The 22,123-nt window shown below is 38.0% G+C and overlaps 1 protein-coding gene across 4 annotated transcripts in view; it reads right to left on the bottom strand.

The window, feature by feature from the left end:
* Window positions 1-2,693: 2,693 nt before the first annotated feature.
* Window positions 2,694-22,123, bottom strand: part of Atg17 (autophagy-related 17) — a 648,565-nt gene continuing 629,135 nt past the window's right edge. For all 4 annotated transcript variants that reach the window (XM_090372636.1, XM_090372635.1, XM_090372637.1 and 1 more), the window contains 2 exons: window positions 16,530-16,600; window positions 2,694-3,405 (listed from right to left, as the gene is read on the bottom strand). In XM_090372636.1, coding sequence (XP_090228762.1) covers window positions 3,196-3,405; window positions 16,530-16,600 — 281 coding nt within the window. In that variant the 3' untranslated portion in view covers window positions 2,694-3,195. The remainder of the gene's footprint in view (window positions 3,406-16,529; window positions 16,601-22,123) is intronic.

The raw sequence follows: 22,123 nt of genomic DNA, 5'->3' as shown, positions 1-22,123 counted from the left end.
AGCTATTAATAATATGGATGGAAAATCAGATTTAGAAGCAAGTGCTCCTGAGTCTAATGGCCATTCAACCAAAGCAAGAAATATTTATGAAAATATTAAGGATAAGTACGGTGAACCCAAAGCCAAGTTCGTGGCAAGCAACGGGTAGTTTAATAGGCATCTCGCTGGTTTCCAAAACATTAACGTATACGGTGAAGTTGCCAGTACCAATTCTGCAGCTGCAGAGAAATTTTGTGATGCATTGGAAAAAACTCCTTTCTCCACAGCCCTCAACTTTCACAGCGGCATACTTATCAGCTGGAGAGTTAATTCTGGCAACAATGCTCGAAAGGTAAAACTGACGTTATGCCTGTCTCCTCTCTCTTTTTGTAATTTTATAATTTTGAAATTTTTATAATTTTATACACTTTTGTAATTTTTCCTGTGCATGAGATAAAAAAATTGAATAAACAATTCTATTTACATGTTCGTCGAACACTTCTTTTTTGTTTCAATCAAATTCAGCACCCATAGTTGTGAATGCTGCATAAGCATTTAGGGAAATTCCGACTTATGTAAAATTTGACTTATATGTAGAGTTCCACAGAATGTAACCCTTACGTAATAAGGGTTGCATTCTGTGGAAATACGTAATGATATACGTAAGTCGGGGAGTAGCTGTACTGCAAATATAGAAGCTATATATATAGTACTACCTAAGCAGCTATATTTCAAGCAGATTTGTCTATAATAAATACTTCTAAGATGACTCGGTGTGAGATTTTATATTTCATAAAAAACTAGCATTACCTTAAAAGTAAGGGCATATGATTTATAGACCATTCAAATTCTTAAAAAGAAAATGAAATACTTATAAACTGTAGAAGATTACTTATAAAATTATGTAAGTCTGACAGCTTTTCTGGCACTTATCAGCTATAAATCTGACTGACCTATTTTTGCCATGTTTTTGTATTAGGATAATAAAAAAATTTAACAGTATTTTTTCTTTTTCCATTACATGTGTTATTTAAAATAATATATTCCTTATATTCAGAAATTAAGATAAATAAATAAAAGACAGCAAAGAAAGTAAAAATAATTCAGTATTTAGATACTGAATATAAATAATTAGATTAATAATTATTTATATTCTGTATCAGATACAATAAATAATTAGCTTTTTTATTGTATTTTACTGTACATCATTTTTAGTCTTTATGTAATTGCTAATAAACAAACACTGACTCAAAGACACTTGGATGACACTGAGATTGAGTTTTAGGGAAACTATGACTGCAGTTAAACTACACCTTGTAAGGGAATTTGAGACATAATGAAACTATTTTTTTTTCAGTAAAATAAAGTTTAGAAAAAAAAAGTTTTCAGAAGTACAGTACCTTGCAATAAGCATACCGAACCGCACACCCTCATATGTCCCTATTCTTTGATTGTTAATCACTTAACAACACGAATACTATTGTGATATATTATAAATCATAAAAAAGGTAGCAGAAGTTCTACTTCATCATGGGCAGTTGGAATAATGAATTAGGACTTTCTTTTGATTATCTAAAAGGGATTAGTCCAATTCAGTTTAGCCAGCTCATTTTATCATATATTAGTTTATGCAAATAAGACTGTCATTTATAACCAGGTGAAAATTATTTTCACAATGTCTTGTTTACATCAATTTCAAGATTATTCTCTTTTAAGAAATTAATCTTTATGTGGACTGTTTTTTGATTTTCTTAAGCATTTTTAAAGCACAGAGATAAAAAAAAAACAAATAAAAGCATTAATTTCAGTTAAGTTTAGCAGTATCAAAACCTAAGCAACAAAAAGCTAAGCATTTGCCCATGTTTTTGTATAAATGATTAATAAAATATAAAACTTTAATATCAAGGAATTTGTACCTAACTTACTTCAATAAAAAATCTATCTGATTACTCATATTAAATCATATTCGATTACCAAATAAATGATCACCAAATTGATTTAAATTTAATGGAGTTATTTCTTAAAAGTGATTTTCTTAAAAATGATTATTCTCTCATCCACTAGTTTTGTTTTATTTTTTTTTTAATTCCCATGATGAACACACACACACACACACACACACACACACACACACACACACACACACACACACACACACACACACACACACACACACACACACACACACACACACGTACAAGTTTTATAGCAATTTAGGAGAAAGAAGGCTTACAGTTTTAGATAATAAATGTCTCCCTCTGTCAGGTTTGTTTTTTCCACAATGAAATTCTGCCTCTCTGCAAATGTTATTTTCTCATTTTTATACAGATTATAAATTTTTTCAAAAGGAGTGTTAAATAATATATATATATAAGGTAAAGAAAATATATTTAGATAAAATTACATTTCACATTTAAGCAAAAGAAAATCTCTCTTAAAATAACTAAAGATGTGTCAGTTCAAATTCAGCCACTTTTGAAATTTGGGAAAGTAACCCTTTGAATATGATCCTGGGTAGTCATGATATAGGGTCTGACAAGAATTGTAATTTTTTTAATCTGGATATATGAAAATTGGTTGTATTATTAAAAATGTACAGTGCAAACATGGATACAAGTATTTTAAAAGTAATATAGAAAACAAAAGTAATTAATTTCATTATACTTTTAGGTTTCATAATGGCTATGAACCAAGAAGAAATGCTGATTCATTTCAGCAAGCAGTATTAAATGGTACAAACAGTATTAAACAGTAGCAGCAGTGAGCAAACAAATGGCACTTAGTGTCACCCTGTTATGATAACAAACTGGGTTCATGATCATAAGAAACAATATGAGCTAATGGCAGTATGCCCAGCATTAACTGGCATAACTATAAACACGATACTGCCATTAACACTCTAGTATCAAATAATCAGTTAGAGATTCTTCTTACTACAACAGAAATATAGGTATTGGTATTGATGGTTCAATTACACCAAGTAGAGAAATGTCAGTTTGATATTTCTTCCTTTACATCAACATATGCTAGCAAATATCCTGGTCATTTTCAGTTGTAGCACATAATGGAGAGTTGTAATTGGCATATTGTGTTCTTGAGTTAAACACCCTAGAAGTATTTGTACTTGCTACACATACTTGGGTGAAATGCAGTTTTAGGCCATTGGATATCACACATAACAAGTATATAGACCTGAAAAACCTATCACTTTGTATATCAAATACTTGATGTTGACATTCCAGATGATGTTGATATATCGGCAGAGAAAGATGTTGTAGACTGTAGAGCAGCAACGCTACCAGAAGAACTTCCCACACTACTGCTACGTTTTTGGCTTTGTCTTCTTAAAATGGTTTCTTTGTCCCATGGTTTTGCCTTTACTCTATAAAAGCGTGTTCCCACAGACACTTTATAACGGTTATGTGGCTGAAATGATTTGAAAAATAAATTTGTAAAAGTATACGCTCAGCATTGTAAAATAATGCCATCTAAATTCAAAAAATATATAAAGTAGGAACAGAATAAAACGTTACTAACAGGAAAAGAAAACATACAACTGCCACAATATTATTCCTGATTCTGATCATGAAATAATTCCTCAAAAATATCTATTAAAATATTTTTTCATTACTTTTCACTAATGAAAAAAAAAAAAACTCATCCCTTACTTGATAGATAAGTGAGACTGACTATAAGCTGCTATTAATTTATTATTTTACCATTTCTTTTGATTAATATGGACCAATAAAATTAAAATTAATTTTATAATAACTAAAGAAATCTTTGTTTTTTTTTTTTTCTCGAAATTATGAAGTGAGATTTTTTTTTAAATTATCTTTCCTACTGAAAGATTCAAATTGATTATTTTAGCTTATGTTGATGAAAATAAGGTATTAGCAGCAGTTTCTATGTATTTGCTATATACCTATGTATTAAGTACATACAAAACTATATACCTATAGTTTTGTATGTACTTAATGTAATGTGTCTAGCAAGCTGTTAGATTCCTCTGGTTGTCTGTAGTGGGAATTGTGTCCTTGTATATTTCTATTAATAAAGAATTTTATTATTATTATTATAAATTCATGAACAGCAGAACTGTACCATTTCTTTTTAATTTCCTAAGACTAAGAAAAAGAGAAAAGTCTATTTTCATGATATCAGTTCTCTTGTAAGTAGCCGACTTTCAATTATTGACATGTTGCCACTTAATCAAATACTTTCAAATAGACATTATTTGTGAAAAGGAGTATATTGCTATTTGTTGAAAATACTGTCAGCACTCTTAGAGTTGTTTTAGAGAAAAAAATGCTTTCAAAGGAAAGGCCTATATAACCAATATAGGTCCTTATAAGCTGCCTGGCTCCAGAATGGCTCAGTTGTTAGGTGCTGACTCTGCTGTGGGTTTTAAATTGAAACCATGCCAGTTTACTATTTTGAAAAACTCCAAGGCATTTACAAGAGCATTATAAAGACTGCTCTTTCAACTTTAATCTTAACACTTGGGTTGTAGGGACAGTGCTGGGAATTCTATGATTACTTTGTGTTTAATTTGTAAAAATATTGCTTGAGAAAAAAAATTGGCATTCAAGACACTATTGAGTCTGGACAGTGCTTCAGGGCATCCCAAGTTTATGGAATATTTGAATTGTAGTGTTACAGTGGAGACCACCTTCCCCCCCCAATATCACTGAATTCCTTCAGCCATTGGACCAGAGCATAACAAAAACAGTTAAAGCCTATTAGGCAAACTTTTACCCATAAGAGAAACTGAAAAAGAAAGGAAAGAAGCCCAATTCTGAAAGAATTTTGAAGAGAAGGAGGGTGCTTCAGAATTTTTCATGAAATCAAGAATGTTCTTGAGGCCTGGAATGAGGATACGGAGGATGCGGAAAGGTTAGGAAATGACCACCGCATATCCCCGGAGCAATGTGGCCTTAGTTGCTAATGCTCCTAAAAACCAAATAACAACAACAACAACTGGAATGAGCTCAAGGAAGTAAATCTCAGTGGTGTGTGGCTCAGTACCCTGACTGTGTTTAATTCCAAAGGCTCGAGGCAATGATTAAGAATGCACTCAAGGGAGAGTGTTTTCAAAAGGATTTCTTGTAAAGGAAAGATTTTGATTAAACAAGGTTTTATTTTTTTGTAAAGAAAAAGCTTGTTTAAATAACCTGATAAACTATTATGACAGTGTCACCAGTGAGTTGGATACAAGAAATAACTTTATGTTATTTTTTTGTACTTGAGAAAAGTATTCAACTTGGGCCAAGCTCAAGACTGCTACATAAGATAGAACAAATTGGAATCACAGGTAAGATCCTTAGAAGAATTACAGAATAGCTATATGACAGAAGTCAAAGGTTGTAATTTATGGTTACTCTTCAAAATGGGCAAAGTTGGACGTGGGATCCCTCAGGGATCAGTCCTTGGATGACTCCTGTTGATTTTCTTAAACAACATTCATGAAGGGATAGCAGGCATGATCTAAAAATTTGCAGTTCATGTGAAGGCTGGGAGAGTGGTTAATGTCTAGAACAGCTTCATTACAACTTAGACAGGCTTTGGTGGATGGTCATTTATGTTTTGATTCTGCAAAATGCAAGGTTTTACACTTGGGAAATAACCTCAAAATAACTTATACGCTTGGTGGGGTCACATAAATTCTCTTTTACCCAGCATATTGTTAATCATAATAATCATAATAAGTTGCCTCCATAAGGAGTTGAGACCAATGGCAGTTTGGGGAAATTAAAAAGGCCTGATGGATTAAGTACTTACAGGAAGGGGGAAACCACATAGGATATATATATATATTTTTTTCCTTTTAATGCAGCAAAAACTTACTTCCAGCTTCCCTATACTGTATAGCCAATACTAATAATAAAGGTTTTTCAGAGAGGATCTTAAGAATTAGCTTAGGAGTAACAGTTGACAATGTCAATGAATTTCTTGCATTTCATTCAGCCAATGAAGACTTTCTGCATCTGGAAGAGCAGAAAGCTCCGTAAAATTTTCAAACTGTTGAAGAGACTTCTATCAAAGTACTGACAAAAAAGTATAGAGTGAGGCTTTCCAACATTTAGAAGTTCATAATGGCACTTTTGCAGAAGCATAATCCTAGCCTTGAGCACAGTGGTCATCTATCCAAACCTCTTTGGACAACCTCTTCAAGATATCATCATCACCAACAAAAGCTCCATACTGAAACTCAAAACCCATACTCAAAAGCAAATCTTGTGCTATACCTTAAACACAGAAGAAAGAAAGAGAACAAGGTACAGTAAAACTTTAGTAATTTGGATTAATAGGGGTGGTCTGAATTATTGAAAAGTCCTAATCATAGAATATGTAAATATTTTCATGTTGCAGTTCATAAAATCAAGAATATTTATTCACAATCCAGCAATATATATTAATTTATATACTATTAGAATGTAAACATAAATGAAAAGAAAAAAATATATGAAAATGTTTATATTCAAAATAACACTGCATAAAAAAAATTCAAATCAAATAGGCTTAATACAATTCTATTTAATAAAAATAATATGCAAATAATAAAATTTAAAGAATACATTTTAATTAATGCAATAAATGTTAAAGACTAAATTTAACCACACACACAAAAGTGTGATTGAATGGTGGTTATCTTTTCTGAAGAAATTGGAAACAGCTGTTTCATAACATCATTCATAATTTCTCTTAGATGTAAAAATATTTTTAAAATTTCTTGTTAGAATTAACAAATTTAATAAGGTTATGGAGGCAACATCTTGCTTTGTGCAATTTAACTTTTACTTTCAGCCTTGTCTACAGTTCCTTCCCTCTTGACTGTTGCTGTTTTTAATTCATTTGCTGTACAATATCCAGCTTGACTTTGATCTAGCTATGTCCTTACATTCTCAAAATGAATATCCTTTTCACCACTGTAACACATTTTAACACCAACTTTTGGTTCTGTCTGAATCAATAAACATATTTTTGAACTTGGTAATACCAATCGTCTAGCTCTGTGGTTCTCAACCTGGGGGTATGTGTACCCCTGGGGTGATACCTCAGGCACTGCATCCAAAATGGAAGATTTTCATGTGCTAAGTTTTCAGTAAAATATTTATCAGCTAATTGTGAAATAATTTAGATTTTAAATGATATATATATATATATATATATATATTTTTTTTTTTTTTTTTTTTTTAATGATATTCCTATTTCCATTGTTAAGAGGAGGGGAGTAGTACAAGTTTGAACTTATGGCTAAATATCACATGTGGCAGTGAGATTGCAGAGTATGTTCTCTATCTGCTGAAATTTATATGCAGCTCAGGCAGTGGGGAGAATAGTTGGGCCTGTATTATCATGGGTCCTGGTGCAGTTAGACTGTGATTTTGTGCTGGACTGATGTGGTGGTTTTGTCTGTGTAAGCATTTTTTTATTTTTATTTCGCACCATCCATTTATATTTGTGCTGGAAATCTATATTTGTGAGTCATAAAAAACTATTAGAAGCCTTAATGAAAGTGAGCCATTGCTTTGCTTGTCAAGGAGAGCCCCATGCTATTGGTGAAAATTTGATAAAGCCATGTGCAACTGACCTGCGTGAGACAATATTTGGACCCAACAAATCAACAAAAATTAAACAGGTGCCACTCAATGACACTGTAAAAAGAAGAATTTTACTTTGCTCAGCCGATCATCTTAGTGAGCTCATTTGTAGACATAAGTTGTTGCCTTATTTTACCATGCAACTCAATGAGAGCACTGATGTCAGTAGCCTAGCTGTGCTGTTAGTATTTGTTCAATATAATAGTGAGATGTGTGAAGATATTCTTATGATATAATGATTTGAAAACCATGACTATGGGAGCTGATATTTTTTAAAAAATTGACAGCTTTTTTTGTGCTTGTTAACTTGACTGGAAGAAGTGTATGTAGTAATCAGTACTGATGCTGCCAAGGCTATGTAGGTTTTTTTTGTGCTCATGAATTCAACTGGAAGAAGTGTATTGATGTCTGTAATGATGGTGCCAAGGCTATGCAGGATCTTATTTTCAGGTATTGTTATGAAAATCAAGGCAGTGGCACACCCTTCCTGTTCAAGTAATCACTGTGTGCTCCGCAGGAAAAATTTAGCTGTGAAAAATATTCTTACAAAACTGAAAGATATCTTTAAGACACTAATAGAAATCTAGTGGCTTAAATACAAGGCTTTTTCAGCAGATTTGCAACAAAATGGGCAGTGACTATGACTGTTTATTTTTTGATTAATGAGGTAAAGTGCTGATGTCTTTGAACTATGCTTTGAAATTGGTCTTTCTTACTGATCTTAAAGCTGAAGCCGCAAGGCAAACAATTCAAGATAAACTGCAGAGATTCATCAAATTTATGTCTAGTGATTATAATTTACGAGGGATTGCACACCTGGCCAGTATATTTGGCAAACTGAATGCACTGAATCTTATCACTTCAAGATAAAAACACAACACTTTTCATGGCTAATGATAAAATCTCTGCATTCAATGATAAAATTATTCTCTGGAGAAAGAGAGCTGAAGCAGGACGATATGATACTTTTGATACTTTTACTACATGTCTTGTTGAGCCTTTGATACTCTAACTACATCTTGTTGAAAAAAATATGTCTACAGACTCAGACTTACAGAAAGCAATAACTGACCACTTCACACAGCTGTTGATCTCTTTTGAAGAATATTTTCCTGTCAATACATTGAAAATTACAGGTGAATAGTCCTGTTCACAAAAGAAGAATTGATTGATATCGCTTGACACGTTACTCCAAGAAAAGTTTTTTTAGCATTCCACTGTCTTAGTTCTGGGGTAGTTTGTTAGACTCTTTCCCTAGCAGATAAAGCAGTTCATAAACTTGTACCATTTGTGAGATGTATTTACGTGAATGTGGGTTTGCCAAATATTATGACACAAAATCAAAAAAGAGAAACAGATTTTATGCTTCAGCAGACATTTGCTGTCAATTATCAGCTTTGACACCTAGTTTCAAGGGATTTTAATGATTTTGTGAAAACTGAGAAGGGTCTTAACAAAGTTATTACAATTAAAAGCAAACAAAGTGACAGGAATCCGTGGAATTTATTCAATAATAATACAGAAGGAAGCATAAAAGAGGTCATCAAACCTTCAACTATTATAATGAGAGCAGCCTTTGATTCAAGCAAGGTCCCTGTGATAGACTGCAGATATAGAATAACTTTGTTAGGAGAGGATTGACCAATTTAGTTAGCTGCTATGAAGGTATAGCTAAAGGACTAGCAGCAAAGAATAATTGCATAAATTACATTTACTTAGATTTCAGTTAAAAGTTTATGAATACAGTCTCAGATGAATAATTGTTGTATAAATTGGAGAAATGTGGAATTAAGGGCAAATTACTATAATGGATAAAGGGTTGGTTAAATGGTAGGAGACAGAGAGCAGTTATAAATGGCTACTGCTCTTCATGGACTAACGTTATGAGTGAGGTATCCATAGAGTTCAGTGCTTGGCTTTATTGCTGTTTTTAATATTCATTAATGATACTGATGCAGAAATTTCATGTTTAATGTCCAAGTCTGCCGATGACACAAAGGTGGACAGGGCAGTTAATGATAGTAATCAGAGTATGCTACTTCAACAAGACTTTTAAAATATCTGGATGGGCTGAGACTTGGCAGCTGAGGTTTAACTTTGGAAAATACAGTCTTTCATTTGGGTAGCAATCCCGGAATAACAAAACAATTGGGTAGCACTAAACTAAAAAATAGTTGATAATGAAAAGGACTTCAGAGTAATTAGACAATCTGATATGAAATTCTTTGAACAGTTACCCAGGGTGCTCATGGGTTCTATCAATGATAAGATGTTGCAAGCTTATAAAAATTACAAATTTGCTATATCTTAAGGATAGAATTGCAAAGGGAGTATGAATCTATCAATGTATCAAATTATATTATTTGCAAAAAAAAAGTTTTGAAATGGCAGTTTATGTAAATGGCAGGTAGCCATTTACATATATTTATATGGGCTTGGCAAACCCAGGGTCCTGAGCTGGATATCATCATTCTTCTCTTTCTTGGTGATTCCTTTCTACTTGTCTCTCTCTCTCTCTCGCTCTCTCTCTCTCTCTCTCTCTCTCTCTCTCTCTCTCTCTCTCTCTCTCTCTCTCTCTCTCTCTCTCTCTCTCTCTCAGGGGGTAACTTGAGAATTTTTTTTTTTTTTTTTTGGCTGGTGCAGCATAAGCCTCAGGCTTCCTTGTACCATATGGCCATTAATTAATAATAATAATAATAATAATAAACACAGGTATTTATCAATATGGTATATGCACACATGTTTATTGGGAGTTTTGGTGCATTGACTACTTCTAGTCATAGTTTATATGGTTTATTGTGTACTATGTTTGTAAAAGGGCATGTTCATTGGTGGAGGGAGCAGACTTACCCGATATACATTTTTGAACAAGACTACAATTGCAACTGAGGATGCTTTTAAGAATTCCTCCAGTCCTACATAGTGTCTCCTTCAGAATTTCTCCAGTCCGTTCCTTATATTTATTGACACATAAGTGAGATTTTAGTTTTGTGACCTGGGTGTGGAAAATTGCCTATTTTGATCACTTTATGTTCATAAGTTAGTAGCACTGGTCCATAACTAATATGATAAAAAAAAAAAATCAGTCAAGAAATAAGGTGCAAGTAAGCCACAAAGTGAGAAAATTTATTTTATAAATCCTAAATACTTTATTAAAAACCATGAAATTAAATAAAGATTATTCACTTGACAATATATTTAAAAATCTGTTGTGTGGCCACAACTGTATTTTCAGAATTCTATATAACCTGTGACACACAAATTTGCAGAATATTGCAGAAATCAAAGATTTTCATTATTACTGAATACTGTTTTAACATCTTCTCTAAAATCTTATAATCTTTGATTCTGTTCTAAACAGAGCTATTAAATTAAGCAATGATCGAGGTCTCTCTCTCTCTCTCTCATATTAACTTGCTATCCTTGAGATCTATTTACACAGTGGTCCTTGAAATCATATATAATTTCACCACATTGCACTGCCTATCCTATTAAAGTAGATGTGATGTTCTCTCCCATCTCTGTATTACTGTTCCTTTAGAATGACCTTCCTTCTTCATATGTAATGTCTGAAAATAACAAACCTCATAAATAATAACCTAATATCAATGTTTTTTTATTTCTCCTTTATCCCACAGTTATGAGTAATTAAGCTACTAAATAATTCTAGAGCTTTATAAAAGACAGTTCAATATTATACACCAATGAGCCAAAACATTATGACCAGTGAGTCATTATGCAAATCGAGGCAACTGCAAGTGAACTATGGCGCATGCACGGGTTGGGACATGTTATAAAAAACACCTGATAATAAAACACGCCTGCGTGCTCTGGATTCATAATTTATTTTATTTTTGTTACACAGAGCATTAAAACTATGATAAATGAATTAGCTTTCGGCTGGGTGGCAGCCTTCATCAGATTAAAATACTTTGAATGGCAGTTAGAATAGAGATGCACTGCCAGGATGGTGCGTGAGGCACGTGGTTAATTGTTTGTTGATGTTTGTGGCTGTGACGTATGGTGGTGACGTGGCCAGCGTTTGTCTATGGACAGAATTACTGCTTCTGTGATGGGGTTAAGTTGGCAACCACTGTTCCTGTTCAACGAGGTATCCGAGCATTTTATACTTAACGATTCCAACCAGGTGCGCCTTAGGTAATGGTGGGACTTGTCTACAACCACGACATCGCGGTGTGGGTCGATGTCGTGGTGGGTTGTCCAGACATGCTCGGCAATAGCTGAGTGTTCTACATCCGCCAAACGGATCGCCCTTTTATGTTCTGAGAGGCGTTTCTCGAGACGACGTCCAGTCTCTCCAAAGTAGCAGCTCGTGCAGTCACGGCAAGAGATGCGATAGACCACACCACTCTGTAGAAGGGTGGGGACAGGTGTTTTTATGTTGGAAAGGAGAGAACGCAGTTTCTTGCCTGGGAGTTGGATGCACTTTACCCCATGCGATCTTAGGATTCTACCGATCTGCTGTGACAGGTTGGGGTAGTATGGGATGAATGCCCTCATGGAAGACTCGTCACTGTTGGCGTTGCTGTTGGTCGTCACGTTGTCGCGTGCTTGTAGATCACATCTGTTAAGGACATCGATGGGGTAGCCACACCTCGTAAGGTCTACTTTGACTCTGGTGATCTCTTTGCGCCTTTCATCTGCAGAGCTGGAGTGTGTCCAGGCGCGAGTTAGCAAGGTTCGGGCGGTTGAGAGGAGGTGGCCCCGTGCGTGTGCTGACTGGAAGTTGGTAAATTGGCCAGCACACAGAGGCTTACGATAAACTGTCGTCTTCAAGCATGTGTCTTCGTGCCGGACAAGTGTATCTAGGTATGGTATAGAGTTGTTTGACTCCAGCTCAATCGTGAATTTTATGAAGGGCGACAGTGAGTTGAGGTGGGTTAGGAGTCGCTGACCTGAGTCTCTAGGGATCACTACGAACACATCGTCTACGTAGCGACACCAAAAGGCGATGTGATCCGGTGCGTGTGTAAACGCACGTCCCTCTAACTCCTCCATCACGATGTTTGCTGTGACCGAGCTGACAGGGGAACCCATGGCTGTGCCACGTATCTGCTGGTAGATTGAACCATTAAACATGATTGCACCCCCTGTTAAGCACAGTCTGAGGGCGGCGGAAATGTCATCAGGCGTCAGCTTAGTTCTGTCGCTGAGGGTTCCATCATTATCCAAGAGTTGTTTTGCGCAAGAGATGGCAAGTTCCACAGGGATGGAGGTAAAGAGTGATACGACATCGAACGATGCCATGACTTGATCTTGCGAGATGGATATAGTGCGGATCCTTTCTATGAACTCAACACTGTTGGAGACAGTGTAGGTGGTCTTGCCAACTAGAGGAGAAAGAAGTCTCGAGACAAATTTAGACAGCTCGTAAGTCGGTGATCCACAGCAGGATACAATAGGTCTTAGTGGCGTGCCTTCTTTGTGCACTTTCGGCAGGCCGTAAAACCGTGGGATCTGACACCCGGAGGCACGGAGGTGATTACGGGTTGACTGTGTGATTTTTCCTTGCTTCAGCCAAGTGTTGGTGAGGATATTCACCTCTGACTCCCATCGTTCCAAAGCCTTGTTGGGGTCGATGGTTAGGGGTTTGTAGGACGGTAGTGTCTCGTAAGAGCAGTAAGGCTTTCGCCATGTAATCAGTGTGGTTAATTACAACTGTACGACGGCCTTTGTCCGCAGGTAGAATGACGATGGACGAATCCCGTTTCAGTGCCTTGAGAGTAGAAATCTGTATACGGCTGAGGTTTGAAGAGACGGGGCGAGCATGGTGTAGAACTGCTGCAGTCTTTAAGCGGATTGCGTTGGCTACATCTTCTGGGAGGCGTGATAAGTTTGCTTCCACACCCAAGGCGATGTCGGACATTTGCCGTTCTTCCAAAGCACCCACCGATCACTGACATCGCCTTGGGTGTGGAAGCAAGCTTATCACGGCCTGCCGAAAGTGCACAAAGAAGGCACGCCACTAAGACCTATTGTATCCTGCTGTGGATCACCGACAAGTGCAAGGTTTTACGGCCTGCCGAAAGTGCACAAAGAAGGCACGCCACTAAGACCTATTGTATCCTGCTGTGGATCACTGACTTACGAGCTGTCTAAATTTGTCTCGAGACTTCTTTCTCCTCTAGTTGGCAAGATCACCTACACCGTCTCCAACAGTGTTGAGTTCATAGAAAGGATCCGCACTATATCCATCTCGCAAGATCAAGTCATGGCATCGTTCGATGTCGTATCACTCTTTACCTCCATCCCTGTGGAACTTGCCATCTCTTGCGCAAAACAACTCTTGGATAATGATGGAACCCTCAGCGACAGAACTAAGCTGACGCATGATGACATTTCCGCCGCCCTCAGACTGTGCTTAACAGGGGGTGCAATCATGTTTAATGGTTCAATCTACCAGCAGATACATGGCACAGCCATGGGTTCCCCTGTCAGCTCGGTCACAGCAAAATCGTGATGGAGGAGTTAGAGGGACGTGCGTTTACACACGCACCGGATCACATCGCCTTTTGGTGTCGCTACGTAGACGATGTGTTCGTAGTGATCCCTAGAGACTCAGGTCAGCGACTCCTAACCCACCTCAACTCACTGTCGCCTTCATAAAATTCACGATTGAGCTGGAGTCGAACAACTCTATACCATACCTAGATACACTTGTCCGGCGCGAAGACACATGCTTGAAGATGACAGTTTATCGTAAGCCTCTGTGTGCTGGCCAATTTACCAACTTCCAGTCAGCACACGCACGGGGCCACCTCCTCTCAACCGCCCGAACCTTGCTAACTCGCGCCTGGACACACTCCAGCTCTGCAGATGAAAGGCGCAAAGAGATCACCAGAGTCAAAGTAGACCTTACGAGGTGTGGCTACCCCATTGATGTCCTTAACAGATGTGATCTACAAGCACGCGACAACGTGACGACCAACAGCAACGCCAACAGTGACGAGTCTTCCACGAGGGCATTCATCCCATACTACCCCAACCTGTCACAGCAGATCGGTAGAATCCTAAGATCGCATGGGGTAAAGTGCATCCAACTCCCAGGCAAGAAACTGCGTTCTCTCCTTTCCAACATAAAAACACCTGTCCCCACCCTTCTACAGAGTGGTGTGGTCTATCGCATCTCTTGCCGTGACTGCACGAGCTGCTACTTTGGAGAGACTGGACGTCGTCTCGAGAAACGCCTCTCAGAACATAAAAGGGCGATCCGTTTGGCGGATGTAGAACACTCAGCTATTGCCGAGCATGTCTGGACAACCCACCACGACATCGACCCACACCGCGATGTCGTGGTTGTAGACAAGTCCCACCATTACCTAAGGCGCACCTGGTTGGAATCGTTAAGTATAAAATGCTCGGATACCTCGTTGAACAGGAACAGTGGTTGCCAACTTAACCCCATCACAGAAGCAGTAATTCTGTCCATAGACAAACGCTGGCCACGTCACCACCATACGTCACAGCCACAAACATCAACAAACAATTAACCACGTGCCTCACGCACCATCCTGGCAGTGCATCTCTATTCTAACTGCCATTCAAAGTATTTTAATCTGATGAAGGCTGCCACCCAGCCGAAAGCTAATTCATTTATCATAGTTTTAATGCTCTGTGTAACAAAAATAAAATAAACACCTGATACTGAGCTCCGTTAATCAGTGTTACTCTTGTTCAGATGGGAAAGGCAATGGATATAAGTGAGTTTGACAAAGGCCAAATTGTAATGGTCAGATGACTGGGTCAGAGCATATCTGAAACAGCACGGCTGGTGGGGTGCTCACAGTCAGCCATGGTTAGTACCTACCAAAAGTGGTCCAAAGAGGGAGAACCCACGAATTGCTGGCGAGGTGTTGGACGACCACAACTCGTCAATGCTCGAGGTGAGCGAAGGCTCTCCTGAATGGTACGTAGCAACAGAAGGGTGACTGTGGTGCAACTCACTGGTAATTGGGATGCTGGTGATGGGAGTAAAGTGTCACAACACACAGTACATCGAACCCTGCTGAAAATGGGGCTGCAGGTCGCTCCGAGTGCCAATGCTAACCAGTGACAGTGCCTACAATGGGCATGCGAGCATTGAAACTGGACCTTGAGTGATTGGAAGAAGGTTGTCTGGTACATGTGTGTCATATACCTGGGGAAGTGATGGTGCCTGGATGCACCGTGGGACGAAAACAAGCCGGTGGCAGTGGTGTCATGCTTTGGGTGATGTTCTGCTGGGATACCCTGGGTACTCATCCTTGTGCCGGGCACTCTGATGTCTACCACCTACCTAAACATCATTGCTGACCAGGTACACCCTTTCATGGCAACGGTCTTCCCCTCTGTGTCGTCTTTCAGCAGGATAATGCGCCATGCCACACTGCCCGGATTGTTCGAGACTGGTTCATAGAACATGAACAAGGCTTCCAGGTATTGCCCAGGCCTCCAAATTCCTCAGACATCAATCCCATTGAGCATCTGTGGTTTGTGTTGGAACAGCGATTCCGATCTATGGCAGCTCAACCACGGACCTTACAAGAGTTAAAGGATCTGCAGGTTACATGTTGGTACCAGATACCACAAGACACATTTAGAAATCTTGTAGTGTCCATGCCTTGCCGAGTACGAGCTGTTTTGTCTGCACATGGAGGACCAACATCATATTAGGTAGGTGGTCATAATGTTTTGACTCATTGGTGTATAAGATTTAATGGAGGGGGGGAGAGAGAGAGAGAGAGAGAGAGAGAGAGAGAGAGAGAGAGAGAGAGAGAGAGAGAGAGAGAGAGAGAGAGAGAGAGAGAGAGAGAGAGAGGTTACTTGGCACCGATTATTAACAACTCTTCAAATCTTTCCATCAGAGAGAGAGAGAGAGATTGAATTTTATTTCTTTTTTGTGTTCTAAAGAACACAAAAATCTTAAGTACAGTGAATTAAGCATACCTTTTTTGCTTCACAATAGTCTTTATCTAAAACTTCTGCAAGAGCCCAAGCTCTCCTAGTTTCACCAGGAGCTGAAAAAAAAAAAAAAAAAAGGATAGTGTTATTACATGTTAAAATGATACTTTTTGATCATGGTCAGTGAAATAAGACTACTAAAATCTACTAGACAAAATCTGTAGACTTCATATTAGCAAATTCAGCATAGTTTTCCTCTCCTACTGCTGAGCTAGTAACCCACTGTTTCCCTTGCTGGGCTTGAGCCAGGCTATTTCAATTAGAGTGAAGCAACATAATCTAAACTCAGATTATGATGCATCTTCTTGTGCATTATGTCTGTAAACAGTATACTGTAAAGTTAATTGGCTTGTAGACTGACTAACAGAATTTATTGGTGGGAAATCTCTAATAGCTTTCCCTGAGAATAACTAACTGGGCACCAGGTGAAAATCCCAAAGAAAGAATCCTCCGAACACTAATGGGACAAACCCTAACTTTCCACTTGGCAAGTTCAAGTTATTACCAAATCTGATATGGACTACTTTGATTGAAAACACTCTATCAGAGTTTTATGCCTTTAGTAGTATGGTTTTTAGCAAACATCGCACTGCTAAAATACTAAACAAGAAAATGAGGCTTATGTTAAATAATGAGTACATTACAGGTTTACTCAGGATTTCTTTATAAACTAAAGTAATGTCCATCACATAATGATAAGTGCATTCATCCTCTGATTCAAAATGTATAGATAACAGTATTTTTTCTCCTATTTGATTTTGAAGTTAGTCGAGGTTTCCTGGTGAGCTTTTAATTAAGAGATATTTGTTTTCATTATTAAGAACTGTTTGTGGACATAATTAAGTGAAAATTGTTTTTATATCTTTAATGGATTATTTAATAAAAGAATTAAAATTATTAGTAAGAGAAATGCAAATGACGGATCATTATTCTATATAGATTTTATATTTTGAGGAAGGACTGTTGCAGAATAGATGTACTGAAGTGTTTGTTTAGCCAGCAGGTGAATGATTGCTGAAACAAACTTCCATCTATTAACTGCAAGTTAATAGATGTGGAAGTTAAAAGATGAATCCGCTTGGATGTGATGAGGTTGGTTGGTTGGGTTTTATTGGTGCGTTAGCAACTAAGGCAGGATGTGATGAGATTGTAAAAGACACATAGTTAATAAGAATGAGAGACTTATTTGTACTAAATCATTACTGAAGTCGTGGTTCAATTTAAATTTAAAAAATTAAAACACGAAATCAATTTGAACCTATTAAAATATGTACATTCCATTCCACGGTTGTCAATCAAAATCATAAAGGTGGGCATAACCTTGAATATATTAATTATTAATGAAAAGCCAATAGTTGTACATGAGCAACTTTCAATATTCGTCTTCAGTTAGCATTGTGAGAAGAGGAACGTGAACGTTATTAATAAGAAGAGCTATTACCCGAGATGCAATTCAGAGCATGTGGGAACTTTATTTGTGCCAAGTCCCAAATAGGGGAGAGGTTGATTGGGAGTTTTGTGTTTAACAAGTTCAATGATGTGTGTCGACAAAACCATTCAATAACTAAAGCTTCATTTTGGAGAATTTTATAATTAGATTCCAATTTAATATAGTAATAGCTGAATCGATCAGTGGATTATGATTGTGGGAACGGACATGTTGTGTTAACTCCATACTAGATAGGTTAGACTTAAAACTATTAAAACGATAATACGCACGCATATTAGAGATTATGGAAGTACCAAATTTAGTCGTGGTGCTCCCAATATAATAGACATTACAGTTAATTTGGCATTGAATTAGATATATCATATTATTATAATCCTTTGCAGTGTATTGTTCTATATGCATTGAATTTGGAAACTAGTTTATTATATGATGAAAAAACTAGGTTCAAATTGATTTCATGTTTTAATTTTTTAAATTTAAATTGAACCACGACTTCAGTAATGATTTAGTACAAATAAGTCTCTCATTCTTATTAACAATGTGTCTTCTACAAATATGGTTATATTTGTGTTTGCAAAGTCTTGCTGAAGACGTTTCGCAAATTGCCTGTGCTAAGGGAGAACGACTTGGGTTCCTAGTTTCCCATCATGATGATTGTTATGTTGATGACGTGGGTTATTAACCTTGACAATGGTATCATTTAGGACCAGGGTATGTCTGCCAGGGGCAAAAGTTGATGACGTTGTAGAGCGGATATCATCTTTTAAGGGCACAAAAGGTGATATAGTTGTACACGTTGGCACTAATGACATTAAGAGTAGGAGACCGGCGGAATTACTTGACAAGTACAGGTCACTGATGAAAAAAAGCCGTGAATTAGGGTTGAAATTGAAAGTGTCTGCAATTCTGCCCAGACACGATAGGAGGGAGTATATGATGAGAGCCCTGTCAATCAATTCGGCCCTGGAAAGATTGTGCAGGGCTCAAGGGGTAGAATTTTTTTCAGCCTGGTCTGTACTTGTTAACAGGAGAGACTGCTTCTACAGGGATGGGATACACTTAAATAGAAAGGGTGCAAGAATGTTTGCTGATGCTATCGAGGCAATGTTAGGTGGGTCGGAAAACTGCTAGATTGGGGGGATACAAGGACTAATAGATTAACAGTAGCCACTGGCAGAGGTGAAAGTGATTCTTGCACTGCTTCTATTGGAATGAGCCGCAGCCTGGAAAATAAGATGCAGGATATTTCAGAGACTGCTGGGAATCATTGGGGTACAAGTAAACACATGGGTTGTGTTAGGGTAGCTAAGAAAAAGAACAGGTGCATGTATACTTACCAATGCTAGGAGTTTAGTAAATAAATTTGATGAATTTGAGGTATTGCTCAAAACATCAAAGGCAGATATTGTGGGGATTTCAGAGACGTGGTGTCACACAGATATAAGAAATGCAGAACTGGAATTTGGGGAGTACAATGTCTACAGAAAGGATAGACAGGATAGGAAGGGAGGAGGGGTTATGCTATTAGTTAAAAAACACATAAAATCCAAGGAAGTGAAGCCAGTCGACATCGCTGGACAGTGCAGTGTCGAGTCAGTTTGGTGTGACATAAGCATTGGGAGATCAAAATTGAGAGTAGGAGTGTGCTATAGGCCTAATGACTCTGATGAGTATAATAAGAAACTGTTCGGAGATATAGAGTGGGCCAGTAAATCAGAGAGTCTTATAATGGGGGATTTTAATTTCCCAGATATTGACTGGAATTTGGGGGCTGGTCACTCACACAGTAGCAAGGCTTTTGTGGATTTATTGGATGATTGTTTTCTACATCAGCATGTTCGGGAGGCAACTAGAGGGAGTAATACTCTTGATTTGATTATCAGTAGTGATTCTTCATGCATTAAGAATCTGCAGATAAATGAACCACTTGGTGGCAGTGATCACAGGGTGCTGAAGTGGGAGTTACTCAAAGAGGTAACTACCATTAGGGGTAAAGGGAAGGGGTATTGCTTTCGTAAAGGCGACTACAATGGACTGAGACAGTATTTAAATTCTATACAGTGGGATCAACTGATGATATTGCCAACAGCAAATTCAAAATGGGAAGCATTCAAAGAACTTATCGTGGAAGCTACTAGGCTTTACATACCAACTAAGAAATATTGTTCAAGGTTTAGGCCTAAATGGTTGTCAGATGAACTAATGAGGCATATGGCAGAGAAGAAAAATGCATGGGATACATACAAATTAACACGTGACACGGACGCCTATGATAGATACAAGTTGATCTGTAACCAAGTTACAAAGGAGGTTAGGCAGGCGAAGGCAGATTACGAGAGATCCTTGGCAAGGGATGCGAAGAAAAACAGCAAAGAGTTCTTTACTTATGTAAACTCTAGAAGGAAGGGGATGAATCAGATTGGTCCACTTGAGATCGATGGGTCAACTGTTGATGACCCTGCTCGGGTAGCTAACAAACTAAATGAATATTTTGCATCGACATTCACACATGAGGAGTTATTCAGCAAGGGGAATGCCAGAGGTGTATTCAACTCTAGCAGTAAGCTAGAGAATCTTGTAATAACTGAGAGTAAAGTGGAGGAGAAATTGTTGAAGATAAACACAAGAAAGGCACCTGGGGTGGATGGGATCTATCCAGTTATATTAAAGGAGGCAGCAAAGGAGGTAAGCAAACCCTTAGCCATAATTATGAGAGCTTCCTTGGACTCAGGGGAGGTACCCATTGACTGGAGATGTGCAAATGTGACCCCAATTCACAAAGGGGGATCAAAGGCTGACACAAGTAATTATAGACCTGTGAGTTTAACTTCTGTTCCCGGAAAATTAATGGAGGCACTGGTGAAAGAAGCACTGCAGGATCATCTAGACAAGACTTCAGTTATAGCTAGGACACAGCATGGTTTTGTTAAGGGGAAGTCTTGCCTGACCAATTTGATTGGATACTATGATGCAGTCACAAAAGAACTGGATGCAGGGAATAACTTTGATATTATATACTTGGATCTTAGAAAGGCTTTTGATACTGTTGCACATGGAAGACTGCTGCACAAATTGGAGCAGTGTGGCATTGGAGGCAAGTTGCTGCTATGGATAAAGGGGTGGTTGAGGGGGAGAAGACAGAGAGTGGTAATCAATGGACACTGCTCATCGTGGACTAATGTTATTAGTGGAGTCCCTCAGGGTTCAGTATTGGGGCCTTTATTGTTTTCTGTATTTATAAATGATATTGATGATGGTATATCAGGCTTAATGTCCAAGTTTGCAGACGATACGAAGGTTGGCAGGGTTGTCAAGGACACTACTGACACTATGCTGCTGCAACAGGATTTGGAAAGGTTGAGCAGATGGGCTTCGAGGTGGCAAATGAAGTTTAACATTGACAAATGTAAAGTACTACATATGGGAAACAGCAACCCCAGAGCAACGTATCAACTCTGTGGTACTACACTGACAGTGGTAGAGAATGAAAGGGACCTGGGGGTGGTGGTGCAGGCAGATATGAAGTTCTCTGAGCAGTGCAGACGAGCTGCAAGAGTAGCTCATGGTGTATTGTCAATGATATATAGGAATTTTTCTAGCAGGGATAAGGAGGTGATTATTCCCTTGTATAAGGCAATGGTCAGGCCACACCTAGAGTACTGTATACAGGCCTGGAGGCCTCATTTCAGGAAGGATGTAGAGCTGCTGGAACGAGTACAGAGAAGGGCAACTAGATTGGTGAATGGGACAAAGGGGTTCTCTTACGAAGAAAGGCTTAAGTTTTGCAAATTACAGTGTCTGGAAACTAGGCACCAGCGGGGTGATCTGATAGAGGTGTACAAAGCCTTGAATGGTTTGAGCATGCTCAATGCTGATGGGATTCTTCCTCTAGCTCAGAAAAATCACCTGAGAGGGCATAAATTCAAATTGAGGAAAGACAGATGTAGGATAGATGTGCGGAAATTTGCCTTTAGCCAGCGGGTGGTTGGTGGGTGGAACAGACTTCCATCCCTTGTCGTGGAAGTTGATAGCCTAAATAAGTTTAAGGCTCAGCTGGACAGGTATTTCGAACGAACAGAGGGGTGAAGTGGAAGTGGTTATTTTTATTTATTTATGTTACTTTTTTTTT

This window comes from Mastigoproctus giganteus, chromosome 4 (assembly GCF_048544385.1).
Source record: "Mastigoproctus giganteus isolate SK-2022 chromosome 4, ASM4854438v1, whole genome shotgun sequence".
Taxonomy (NCBI): Eukaryota; Metazoa; Arthropoda; class Arachnida; order Uropygi; family Thelyphonidae; genus Mastigoproctus; species Mastigoproctus giganteus.
This window is presented reverse-complemented; position numbering and strand designations above follow the sequence as displayed.